Below are 13067 nucleotides of genomic sequence, written 5' to 3'. Positions count from 1 at the left end.
GATGACAAAAGGTGAATTTTAGATGGCTGCAGTGGAAAAAGAATTCCTCCCTGAGCAACCCCTCCTACCACTGTCTCACCTCTTTGAGGAAATTTCTGTTGTTCCAGGACTGCTCTCTGATGAACTGCCTTGCTTTTCTTCCCTGCACCTATCAGTTATCTCTTTATCTTCATCACGAGGTCTCCCTAGTTTTGCGAAGGAATTGTAATGGATTCCTACAATGGTCACTATAACACGTAGGCATTCATGTAATGCTCCAAAAGCTATCCAATGTGGTATGTAGTTATTTAGAAATTAGCTGTGTCTACTTTGATTTCACACATTTTCAGGGTTGTAGAGACAGCAAAATCCCAACAGTGTTCAGGAAGGGATCCTATGCAGGGAACATTGTACAGCAGATAGCAAGTTCTGAGGGTAAATGGAAACAAAGCTAAACAGCATTATGAATTGAAAAGGCATGAAACAATTCCTGTGGCTGTCAGCAAGGGAGAGAACAGGGCAAAACAAGATGAAAACATTGTCCTAAGAAAACATATCAGTTTTATGACTGGTTCACAGTCAGAGAGAGAATTTTAACTCTGATACACTGCAGTTCACTCACTCAAAAGCTGAAATTCTTCTACCAAGAACATATTTAAGTAAAGGCATCAGTCGTGAGGGAAAGAAGAGCATTCCCAAGCATAATGGCACCTGTGGGTGCTGACCAGCTGCATTGCCCAAGTAACAGAGAACCCATCTGTTGAGATTCTGCAGAAATCTCTACCCTTGAAACCACCAGCCCAGCAGAAACTCTTGCAAATAGAGGTTAAAAAAAAAAAAAAAAAAATAGAAACAAAAAAAGAAACATTTCCCACATATTTGGCTGATTTGGCTGAAAGATGAAAAATACACAGAACATGGCCATTTTGGAGAGAATTTAAATAATACATAAGGGACCTGTTAGCATTTGCAGGCAAAATGAAGGAATCAGAACAGTTATAGACTGAGGCTGAATGGATTTTAAAACACATGTGGCAAACAGCAGTTTCATTGTGGGCTCCTACTAGAGCAGCCAGTGACCTGCAATTGCAGTGTGATACCTGCACAGGAGGTACAGAGGGTTCAAGCAGAAAACACAGCTCCCACCACTGGCATGTCTTTAGTGTGGGAAAGAGCCCCAAACTGCTGAAAGTTGTTATTCCTGCAGCAAAGCCTGTAGAAATATCAGGAAACCAAAGCTACAGTCACCTGCAGGCAGCTGCAGGAAGTTCAACACTACTTTATGATGGCAACAAAATGGACTTTCTGACTCTCCAGATGAGTATTTGCGGGTTAATAGTATAGAATCTCTAAAGTCTTTAATTTGGAGGAAATCAGTGAAGTATTATTTTACCCTCTTTCTTTATAAGTGGAAGAAGTAGGACTGAAAATGGAGTTATAGACAGGAACATTTTCAACAGGATTATCACAGACTACTTAAAAAGGTGAATTTGAGGAAAACCTCAAGGCTTTTAAAGGCGCTTACTGTAGAACTGCTGATTTCCCTGAGCAGCAATAGCAACAAAATAACTTGTAATTACTTGTGACAAGTAATACACACGACTCCTCTCAGCCATGTGGTGATAAGGTCATGCTGCCCTCGGTGGAAAACGGCTGGGAGACATTTGGCAGCATTGACAAAGCATGAAGTGTCTCCAAGCTACACCATATTACAACTTCAACCCAAACCAGAAATAAACCAAGCTTCTGTATGAAGCAGTGGAGGTATTTCAGGATGGCAATAAAAGGCAGGAAAGCAGAAATTTGCTTCAGAAAAGAGCAATCCCTACATTTTGCAAGAGCACAAAATGTGCCTGTGGAGCCTATGATTAGCAAACTGTTACATCTGCTGCTGATGCTGGGAGAGCAATTACACACCCCAGCTGCTCATACCCCTTCTTTATCTCTCTCTCATTCCCCCTCTTCCCTCTCTGTTCTGCCTCTTTCACAGCTCTCTACATAATATGGTTCTGTAAAAAGAGGCGGTTAGGAAAAATTTAAAAAACAGTACCACATTAGGCAAAGAGCAGCACCTCTCTAGAGAAGGAAGGATGGAAAGGCAGGTGAGCAGCAGGTCAACACCATTCACTGCCTTATCCAGTTGTGCCCATGGGCACCTACTGCACCACCTTCTAGTAATTCATTCATAAGTTATTGTTGGATTATTTTGCAGAACCAGGCTGGGGACAGACAAACATTTTGCAGACAGCTCAGCTATTAGAACAAAGAGATGGCATTTACTCATAGCTGCAGTAGGGTGGATGACTAATAGGAACATAATCCAAAATATCTGATCATCTCCACTAGTGCATAGAAGCGGGTTCTGTCCTTCTGAGCTAACTGCAGTGAATGGATTGCCTTGTTCATGGCTGTACAGAAACAGAATAGGACTGTGCATGTCTAATGGGATTGAAGGGTTGCTCAGTGTTGCCACAAAAATTCCATCTGTGATACAAGAGATGATGTTCTTGCTGCCTGGCAGCTTGCACTTCTACAAGGTCAGCACTGTTTAAAACTATCATTGTGTGGGACTAGAGATGGGAACAAAGATCCTGTTGAGAGAAACAAGGATTGGTATCTCCACATTTGGGTAAATGTGTTCATTGCTATGTCACCAGATAGTGGTGCATTTCAGGTGTAAAACTCTGCAAGGGTGAAATCTCCTCTTTTTTATTACTTTGCTTTTCTTTTATCTTTAACCACAACTACATAAAACAGATAGATAAACAGATAAATATGTAGATCTAATTCAAATATGGAGGCACAAGCAACCAGCTTCGCAGCGTCTCATGGACCAGTACTTTGATGAACTTGCTCAGAGATCCTGTTCCCTCCCTCTCACCCAGAGGAGAGTCTGTTTGCCCTAAATGCTGGTACACACTGTCTCTTACTAAGCTGACAGCCAAGCCCAGCAGTCTCTGCTGAAGGTTATCATTCCATGTTCTGTTACTCCTAATGCAGGGCTGACTTCAAATCTGTTTTTACTTAAACCTAAGATGACTAAGTGTTTACGAAAGCCAGCTGTTGTTCATAGGATAGCTTGGTAATTTTATGATGGCCCTTTTCTAATAAATCACAGAGAGAGGAGGTAATGACAAGCTAACATATGTATGCTATCTCATAATACAAACAAAATATAAACAACATAATAATATCATCAGCATGATTCCAGACATGCTCATGCTGCCTTTCCTAAGCCCACATGCTAGGCAAGTTCCTACCAAGGCCACTCAACATCGCCAAGAGTCTGCCTAAATGAAAATGAATCAGTGAGGGAATTACAAATGTAGCTGCTGTTGGAAAAAAGACAGAGACTCCACTTGGCCCTCTCTTTATTTGGTCTTTGTCAGTAGGCTACCTGTGTTTCCATCATGTTCAAGGCCCCTTGCCTCTGCTTCCAGGTATTTTATAGCCCTGAACTCTCCATGGGGGGCACTTGCATCTCTGCCATCCTGTCTCCCCTCTGACCTGTCAGGAGCACAAGCTCCTCCTGTTCAGCTATACCCATTGGTTCCCACAAACTCACTAGCAAAGCTTGCAAGGTCCTCTCCTTTCTCCAACCCCGTGTTTCTACTGCAGAGAGCCTTGCACCTACTCCGGTCTCCAGGAGGTGCCAGTTCATTAACATGCCAGGGCTGATTCAGTTTACATTTATAAATAGTTTAGATGAGTATGTACTTTCACTGGGATAAGTAGGTCTCTACCACAAACTGCAGTGACAGCAGCATTCCAGAGATGACCTGTGGCTCTCACTCCAATGGGGCTTTTACAACAGATGATTTCATTGATGTTTTGAAAAGTAAAAAAAGCCCTTAACTCAGATGCTCAAAATAAATAATCTTTTCTTATCAAAGGAATTGTATAAAACAAGAAAACTTCTCTCCTGTTGAAACTCCTTTTTTTAAACCTGTCCAGCCTGATGTATAAGAAGAGCCTGTAATGACCATTTTTGTTATCAGTCTTCTCTGGCAAGGAAGCTATTTTTCTCTTCAGTTAATGATGCTCTGGAAACAAGGTTGCACAATTTATATCCTCACACAGTGACAGATCGGTCAGTTCAGCTGACTGAGCTTTACAAGATGCTCCTCTGCTGCTACTCAGCACAGACTGATATTTTTATAGCTTCGTTTGAAGGCTCAAATGCTTCTTGTCTATCTATGAAGTGGGGTTGCCTTAGGGTAACCAAGATGAAAAGCATATGGTTTGCTGACCAGGCCATTCTGAGTAATATTGGCTGCAGTGCTCCTTTTCTTCAAGATATGCTGTTTCCACTAACACCTCCAAACGATGTTTTTCCTGCTCAAAAACTTTAGAAAAACAAACTCAAGAACTAGTCTTTAAATGAATCAAAGAGTAAAGCCTGCATGTGACTTTTTGAGAGAAAAAAAATCAAGCAAAATAGAACAAAATATGAAAAGCAACCTTTTTGGTTCACTGTGGTTAATTAAATACCAACATACTTTGTCAGAAGAAATTCCTTAATTTTCTTCCCCAAAAATGAATATTCAAACTACCTTACAAAAACTTATTAGAGTCAAGAGAGTCCTTCAAGAGATTTTGGTGTCTTTTAATCTGAACTTTAAAGAACATGATGAAACTCTCATTATGGTAACAGAGGCATTTTTTACCCAGGGAAGTTTACACAAGCCACAGCTCCAGTTACAGTAACCCTACCTCAGATCCCAGTTTAGAAGTCCCCTAGTCCTCACCAATGGAGAGAAATACCAGATAGGAAGAGCACACTTAAGATGTTCCTTGAAATAAAGAACAAACATATGTACATGCCCTGACCCAAGGAGGCTTTTTACCAGTTCCACTAATCTCTAGACCCCAGTGCCCATATCACGACTGCTGCAACTTGATTCCCCCAGATAATTATAAATCCAGAAAAGATCGTTATAAAATTCATGGCCAGGACCCAAGACTCCTAAAGTCTGTCAATCTTTTTTATGTTCTTTGTTGTTATGTTTTACAGCTGCGAAGGAAAAATTAGCAAAAAAAATGAATGTCTGTATAACAAGTAGATTTTTCTATATTTTTTCCACATAATTTGCTCAGCTTGTACTTTTCACTTTTAGAGCACATTGGTTGTTCTTTCTTAAATGTCAACAAAATGAAAAAGCTGAGTATGTAGCAGAACATATCTGTAGCTTGCAATGATTCCTGCCAAGATGAAACACAAACCTGGGCTCACCTTTTCATTTTTCTTCTTGAGCAGATCACCAGCTGTTGTCTCCGAGAAAATGTGCATCCTAAAGGGATGTCCAGCTCCTGCCTTGCAAACTTTACGTTTTTTAACATGATGTTTTACACTTGAATTATGAATTATTAATGTTTTCACCTTTTCTACCAGAGGTCCTACAAGTTTCTGTAGTCCAGAAACACTTTGTTCAAGTCCATCTAGCCTTTTAACCTGCTGCTCAGCTTTCTTGTTTATATCAGAAAGAGATTTTTTCATTTTAAGGCAAAGCCTCTTCACTTCATTATTTCTTATTTTTTTGTTTCTTTCTGTCCTTGATCCAGGTTCAGATGTTTCCGCCTTTACTATCTCCATGTCTTTTTCAATGCAACAGATTTCTTGGGAAAAACTGTTAAGCTTCTTAAGGACACTGTCTTGCAGAGTCAACAGTTTATCAATTTTCTCTTCAAGGGAGGCAAACTTCACATCCATGATGTTGAAACTTTCAGATGTGCTGACATCACTTCTCTCAACATGAAGAATTTGAGGAGGTTCCATTCCATTACCTGGCCCTTGGTTTTGCAAAGTGTTTGGATCAAATCTTTTGGCCAAGTTGTTGACCATAGATGTAGAAGAGCTCTGCCTGCTGGATGTGGTCATTTTGCTGGCTTGGGTATGGGAAGGAAATGCTCTGATGATCAGCTGCTTGAGGACAATATCAGTTGCAAAGGCTTTCCATCCAGGCTGCTCAGATATACAGCCAAGTTTGGCAACTCCAGCTCAACTAATTTATAAACTACTCTCATATATTTGACTAAAACAGAGAGAAGAGACACCCAAATTATTTAGCAGAAAAAAGCCTTTCATCCATTCTTTTCTTTACATATATATTTATCTATCTATTTCAAATGAATTGAATATGGAGATGCAGATCCTAAATGCACTCAGTTCAGTGACATCAGCCCTATCAAGGACCAAACTACTTGCACTCCAATGGCATTTGACAGCAAAAAGGCTACGCGATATGTGAGAAGTCATTAAGGGTAGTGACGCTTTGGCAGTGGTGTTGTTGCTTTTCAAAAGCCTAGTATGTAATGTGATCCCTGCTCTGAAAAGAATAAGGGTCCCTACAGGGAACTTAAATGTGGCTTCTTGAAATTGCTGTTTTAAGGTAAACTTTTCAGATGAAAATTTCTATTCCTTGAAAAGCCTGTTACACCAGGCAGGAAGTCACTAGAGTGGTTAAAAAACAAATACATTAAAGAAAATAAAACAGGGAGATGCTGGGATGCAAATATTCTGAAAATAAGAATAGACCCCTATCCTATGTCTCAGCTACCACACAGCCATCATAGGCACAATTATCTCCATAGCTAATATCTTCATTTAGTTCTGTATTTAGTTCTGTATTTATCAAGGCTGTTCTAATTTGTCACAAATTAAGAGGCTTATGTTTTACTATCATCTGGTCATCCAAATACAAAAATAGAACATTTGATAGAGACTCAGCTCTTTTCTTTGTTTGCCTGACAGTAAATGTCTCATGATCAGTGATTAATATTCCTAGCTCAAATAGTATATTTAAGTTTTGCTTTTGCAAAAAACCTTTGTTTCTTTCAGAAAGACAACATTGAACAAAAAAGAAATTTCATTACTGGGAACAGGTTTCCCCTAAGGGTAGGTCAGAATTGTTGAACATCTTTCATGTTGGTTAGAAAAATAAAAACAGAATTTAAAAAAAGTATAAAACCAGAATTTCTCAAGTCAGCTATACTCCACAGGAGCAAGAAGTAAATCAATATGGATCAGCTTGATGGAGACAGGCTGCCTCTGAAACACAAAGAAATAGCTACCTTGGACAAATGACTATCATAGATTGACCACACATAGGTCAGTCTGCATTGTTGCCACATCTTTTATAGAAATAAATGCATGAAGTTAGCCAGATTGTTGCTCTGCTCAAAGGATCAAGAGCTTCTTTTGTGATCCCTGTGAACTATTTCTTTTGCCAACCTCAGTTTCTCCATCCTTTAAACAGGGAGCATGAGGGATAATTAGGTAAGGGACATAGTGAGTTCTGAATACCTAACACACTAGATAGTCTTTCAAAATTGCATGGTCTTCCCTTCAATTTTAGGTGACAAACATGTCTTTTAGAGTCAATCACAGCTGCAATTTCCAAAAGCTTCCAAAGGCATTCTCCCACAACCATTTGTGATTCAACATTTAGTCAGTGTTGATAAGGATAAGCTAATTCAGGAGCTTGTTCTCTGGTTACTGCAGGTTCATAAGCACATTTGTCACCTTCTGGGATCAGCATGTTACTGCAAGTGAAAGTGAAATGTGTTCATGCATGACCCTAAAATATGGACTGAAATCTCTTCTTTAAATAACAGACATTACCAAGAAGTGATGATCATGTGTTTCTGTGCACAGCATATTCACTGAGAAGGTTAACTATTTTTAATAATAGGAAACAGGATTAAAAAAAAAAAAAAAGAGTTTAAATATCTCTATTTCATGAAAAGAATAATACAGGACATCAGTTAAAAAAAGAGGAAGTAATAACAAAACAAAGAACATCACATCAGTACAAGCAAAGTAGTTATGTTTGAAGCCCTTTTTCTTAGTCTCTTCATCCCTGCTAAAAACATGAACTAAACTCTCCTGATATTTTCATATCTGCAGAAGCCCCTGCTGGACACAAACTTCCAGAAGAGGCATTTGCATGCTGGTTAACTGGCCAGGTTTGAAAAGCCATTTATCTTGGATGAAACATCCCTGCAGGAGTTAATGGTCAGTTTGTCCCTGGCCCCTGCCCTCCCTGCACACACAAAAAAAAGGTTAAAGGTTTATTAGACCTTGCCACCCATTCAGCTAGGACTCCTGGTCTGGGGAATTTCATAGGCAAAGGCTGTCAGGCACAAGGATCCTATTCAAAAGGAACACTTTGTTAAAGCAAGAAATTATTAAAAGAAAAAAGAAAAGGACATACAGATAACAATGGTAAAATCATGTGTTACATTACTGTGTGCAGACACATATGTTAAACATTAAAATCTCTCCTAACAGTTGCCCAGGGAAATACTATGTGAAATACCTCAAACCAGTACTATAAACACTAATAAAAATTTTAAGCTCTGTGAGGTAAGATCCTATTATCAAGTATCATCTGTAAAGTCCTACTGATTTAATATTTTACCATGACATACACTGAAAGGGTAGAAAGCAAACTATAAAAATGCTTCATTAAAAGCTCATCAGTATGTTAGCACTTCTGTCTGAAGCGAAGAGAACTGGAAGAGAGAACTCCTGTGTAGAGTCTTGAAAATAGGAATAAATTAAAGAAAACTAACATCAGCTTGCTTTCTAAGCTCAGAAAGCTCTTGCTCAGAAAGCTTCTTCATAGGTGGGAATCTGTGATCCCTGCCTCTTGGTCTGTAAACTGCAAACAACCTTACACATCCAGATGCTTTTCAAGAGTTCAGTAAGAATTAATTACTTAAGGGAAAATGTTCCGTAAAAAAATAGTGTGATCTAAAGTATTTGAATATTTCTTTCTTAGTGCTGTGAATTATTACTGCTACGTTATGAAATTCAATAATACTATATGCAAATAATTGGAGCCATTTATAATAAATAGCTGAATTTAGTTTTCCTAGTAACTAAGACAATCTCTTAGCACCTGTACCTATCATTAATGCACAAATTAAGCCCATATAACAGCATTCTTATTTTTATCTCACAAGTTCTAGTGATGACTGATTACTGCATTTGCACAGCATCAAAGATGCTTAGAAGTCTGTTTGAAATTAAGAGTATGAGCTGCAGGAATATTTATTTTTCTGTAATCGAAAAATTTTTTGTGAATTGAAAACAAAGAAACACAGCTGATTGAAATACATTAGAAAGAAAGCAATTCCACTACTTTTAAAGATAACATGATTCCCCATGTTCCCAATATTGCATAATACTACAATTCAGAATATTAATACTAGGTCACTTCACCATGGCAGTGACGATGTCAGCTCAAAAGCTGACATTGAACCCTGGGAATTTTTGCACACAGGTGTAACAAACACCTGTAAGTCAAATGAGAAAATGTATGGTTTTATTTTAATAAATCTGCCATACAGATTAATTTTTTCTATACAATTGCTGCCCTGTTGATGATTAATTCTTTTGAGTGGCTTTTACATAAAAGAAAATTAACTTGTAGCTCTCTTTTACTTCAAGGTCAGTTGGAAAAGGCCTTAAAGCAGCATATACAGCTTTCCAAGTGTCGTGGCACTGAAAATTTGGAAGAAATATCAAAGTACCAATGGATACATTGATGCTACCGTGACTTTCACATTTTTAACATGTCTGCAGACATGACACAGTGAGCCTGTAAGAGATGCCATAAAATTCTGTACCTTATAGAGACATAGTTAAACAGGCTATAGGTAAAGATTGGACAGACCAGAGAAGTAAATTTTTCCTTCTGATTTCTCTCTTGAACTCAAATTTCAGCCAGTGTTTCTTTCTCTGCACACACAAATGTGGAAAGCTGGCTAGCATTAGGAAGTTATCCCAGCATAGCTATTTGCTCCCAAGCTCTATTAGCTGTCTCCTTTTGAACAGTGATCCTCTAGCACAGAGATGCCCAGACCAATATTTTAGCACATTCTGCCCCAAAGCCTGTAAAAGGCAGGAGTGTAGCCACATTTCTCTTCACAGAGAAAAGCAAGGCACAATTTGTCCCAAGAATATTTCTGTGTTTCACATTCTCTGAACCTCAGAGAAAGAAAAAACAATTCTTATCTTATTTGCTGTGCCTATGTTTGTGCCAAAGTAGAATGCAATATGGAGACTGTTTACCCAAAGTGATGGTGTTTTGTTTCCTTGGCCTATCAGGGCCAAGTGTGTGTGTGTATCGGGACTGTCAGCTGACAGTCACAAGATGCTGTGCAGTTGTGTGCAGTTAAGTGCTTAGCAGATTCAGTTTAGATGTAATGTAATATAGTGTAATATTGTATAAAATAATATAGTATAATAAAGTAATTAATTAGCCTTCTAACCAGATGGAGTTAGATACATTATTCCTCCTTCATCAGGGGCGAAAATATCCACTATACAGGAGGACCTCAGTTCCACAGTGTTTGGATCTTAGACTCATAGGCATTGAAGAATAAAACATTTGAAAAAAAATCATAGCCCAAAAAAAATGTAATATTTGTGATTCTTTTAATTTCACATGACAATCTATCAGTCCAAAGAAAATCTGCTTTCTGTCTAACAAAGTTGTTCACTAAATTTTGATCAATTCTTAGTCCTCTGATCATACAGCTGAACTGTTATCTACCCGGCCTTACCTTATCTTGTTCTACTGGACCCATGTTGCCAGAAGTTACCCTCTCCCTCCATGCTTTTCAGACTGAGTCTTCTCAACTTAATTCAGTTCAGTTCTTCATTTTTCCTAACAATTAAAGGTCCAGACAGTGCACCTCATAAATTTACGTCTGCTGGCATCAAACATTATAAACAAAAACACAAGTGGAAATGTTTTACTTGTAGAGTCTTATTCCAACTTTTTTGGGCTGTAAGCCATGTATCAGGATATGCCTTATTTTATGGAAGACTGCTACAACTGCACTTCATCTGGAGAACACGGTATGCCTTCAAAAATCTTGACTTGTTCTAAACAAGGTATCTCCAAAACTCCCATGTCCAGTTTAATATTTTATTGCAATGGAGGATTGGGGTGTTCTTCCCTCAAAAATAACATGGGGCCACCTGCCATGCATGAATTTGCAGCATGTGTGTGATGCATGCTCCACATTCCAGCCATTCCTCACTCATGTTCTCCTGACATTTCTGTATCTGTGTCCTGGCAAGGATTGGGTTTACACAGGGAATATATTAAGGGCAGTGGGATGCAGGTATGTGAACAATTAGCTCTGACTGACTTTCTGAGTTTTCCAAAAATATTATCTAAATTTCCCTTGGTGCAACTGAAGTTGATTTCTTCCTGTGCCATCCATGCATGACTTGAATAATCTCTTCTCCTCCCTTTTGCAAATACATTAAATGTATTTGAAGTTTATTATTACACCTCCTTCCCAGTGTTCTCTTTTTCTTGAATACTTTTCTGGAGAAGTTGCCTTCCTAGATGAAAAGAAATCCAAGATATTCTGTGTTTCTGGATTTTTAATAAATTCATTTGTGAAAATGGTACAAGCTAACATGTTATGCTGTATCTCCCAGAATGCAATGTAAGATTTTGCTTTCCTTAGAAGATATGAATCTTCTCTATTAAAAAAAATATTTGCTTAAAGCTTTAAAATAAAACCTCAGGACAGAGAAAAGAAAAACTTCATAAACATACAGCAGGATGCTCTTCAGGACCCTACATAAAAAAATTATTACCCATTGTTTTACATTTCAGTGAGCTAAAATAAGACCCTTGTAAGATTATCTACAATTATCTTACTTTTCTGCTGATTTCTCATTTATTTTTATTCTTTTAAATGTCTAGTTCATGCCTTATATATCCCTGCCCTACATATCTGGAATTTCCATATTCTTCTTCCCTCCTTAAAATTAATTATCTTCTGCCATCCTGACCACTGTTTCATCTTCAGCATTTATCCTATGGTTGATCTGAATCCACTTGATGAAAACCCATTCATAAATTAGTAAAGGTCAGGGACTATTCATTATGCTACTTTTATGAAGTTCTAGTTCAAATTAACTATTCTAATGATCTATCTTCTACAAATTTTAAAAACAAATACCAAACACAACCAATTAACCACTCCTTTTTCAGAAACTCTGATCAAGAGAAGTGCAGACTTTGTTCTCAGATTTTCCCCAGCAATGCACAGTGTGTGGCTGGACTGGCTGCAGCACATAGCAGAGGATTTCCAATAGTATCTTTTATATCTGAATCCCCAATTGTGTTTTAGAGATAAATCATATCTTTGTATTTTTCCCTATTGTGATAGTGGTCATAAATTGTAGACATCCCTAGCAAAAAAGTCTGTCTCCTTTAATCATTCGCAAATAAGGTGTTTTGAAGAAGACCCTTATATCATGCACAGAATATTTGTGCAGAAGTCTCAGTAAGATCCATATCTCAATAAGTCTCAAAGAAGGAACAACTTGAGACTTTGGGGAACAGGAAAGCCACTGTCCCAAATACTCAAAGATTTCTATGTGCTAGTCACAAAACTGAGAATGTCTGTACACAGTAATGCACGTGAGAGCCAAAGCACGTCTGCTCTTTCTCTAGTGCACAAAAACATCTCCCTGAGAAACAGTATAAACTTACAGCTGCCCAGCTCTGAAACAGATTAGAAAGCAAGCATGAAAGCTATGAACCAGATTCAGAAAGTCATGCTGTTTACTGAAAGTTCACAGATGCCCCTGATGGTAGAACAGAAAAACCATTCTCTTCCCTCTGTCCCCATTTCTCCCACCCTTCCCAATCAAAAAAGATCCATCAAGATAGATTAGGAAATTTATCCAAAAGGATGTATTTCTACAATCGGCAGTCATGTTGGACTCCTTCACCATGGGGGCTGAAATAACTGCATGCCTAAGATTAAATTACATACTGTATCATAAGTGATATACCTTTATGGCTCCTCTGAGGCCTGCCCAAAACACTTGTCTGCAGCTCTGCTCAGGGTCAGAAAAGGAAACAGCTACATACAGTGCAGGAGCACACAGCAAGAAAAGTCTGGCACTGAACTTCATGAGGTAGGACTAGGGAATTTACTGCTCCACAGGGCTCTCTGCATGCAACTACTCTACGACCTGTTAATTAATTATGAATTCTGACTTCCTTTGCTGTAATGACTCAGGTAACTAAGTACCCTGGAATATC

The 13067-nt window shown here is 38.3% G+C and overlaps 1 protein-coding gene across 1 annotated transcript in view; it reads right to left on the bottom strand.

The window, feature by feature from the left end:
* The window catches only part of MYLK4 (myosin light chain kinase family member 4), a 31502-nt gene extending 25257 nt beyond the window's left edge, over positions 1–6245 (bottom strand). The window contains exon 1 of the mRNA XM_005425834.2: positions 5213–6245. Within this exon, the coding sequence (XP_005425891.1) occupies positions 5213–5857 (645 nt within the window). The 5' untranslated portion in view covers positions 5858–6245. The remainder of the gene's footprint in view (positions 1–5212) is intronic.
* Positions 6246–13067: the final 6822 nt, after the last annotated feature.

This window comes from Geospiza fortis, unplaced genomic scaffold, assembly GCF_000277835.1.
Source record: "Geospiza fortis unplaced genomic scaffold, GeoFor_1.0 scaffold154, whole genome shotgun sequence".
Lineage (NCBI taxonomy): Eukaryota > Metazoa > Chordata > Aves > Passeriformes > Thraupidae > Geospiza > Geospiza fortis.
This window is presented reverse-complemented; position numbering and strand designations above follow the sequence as displayed.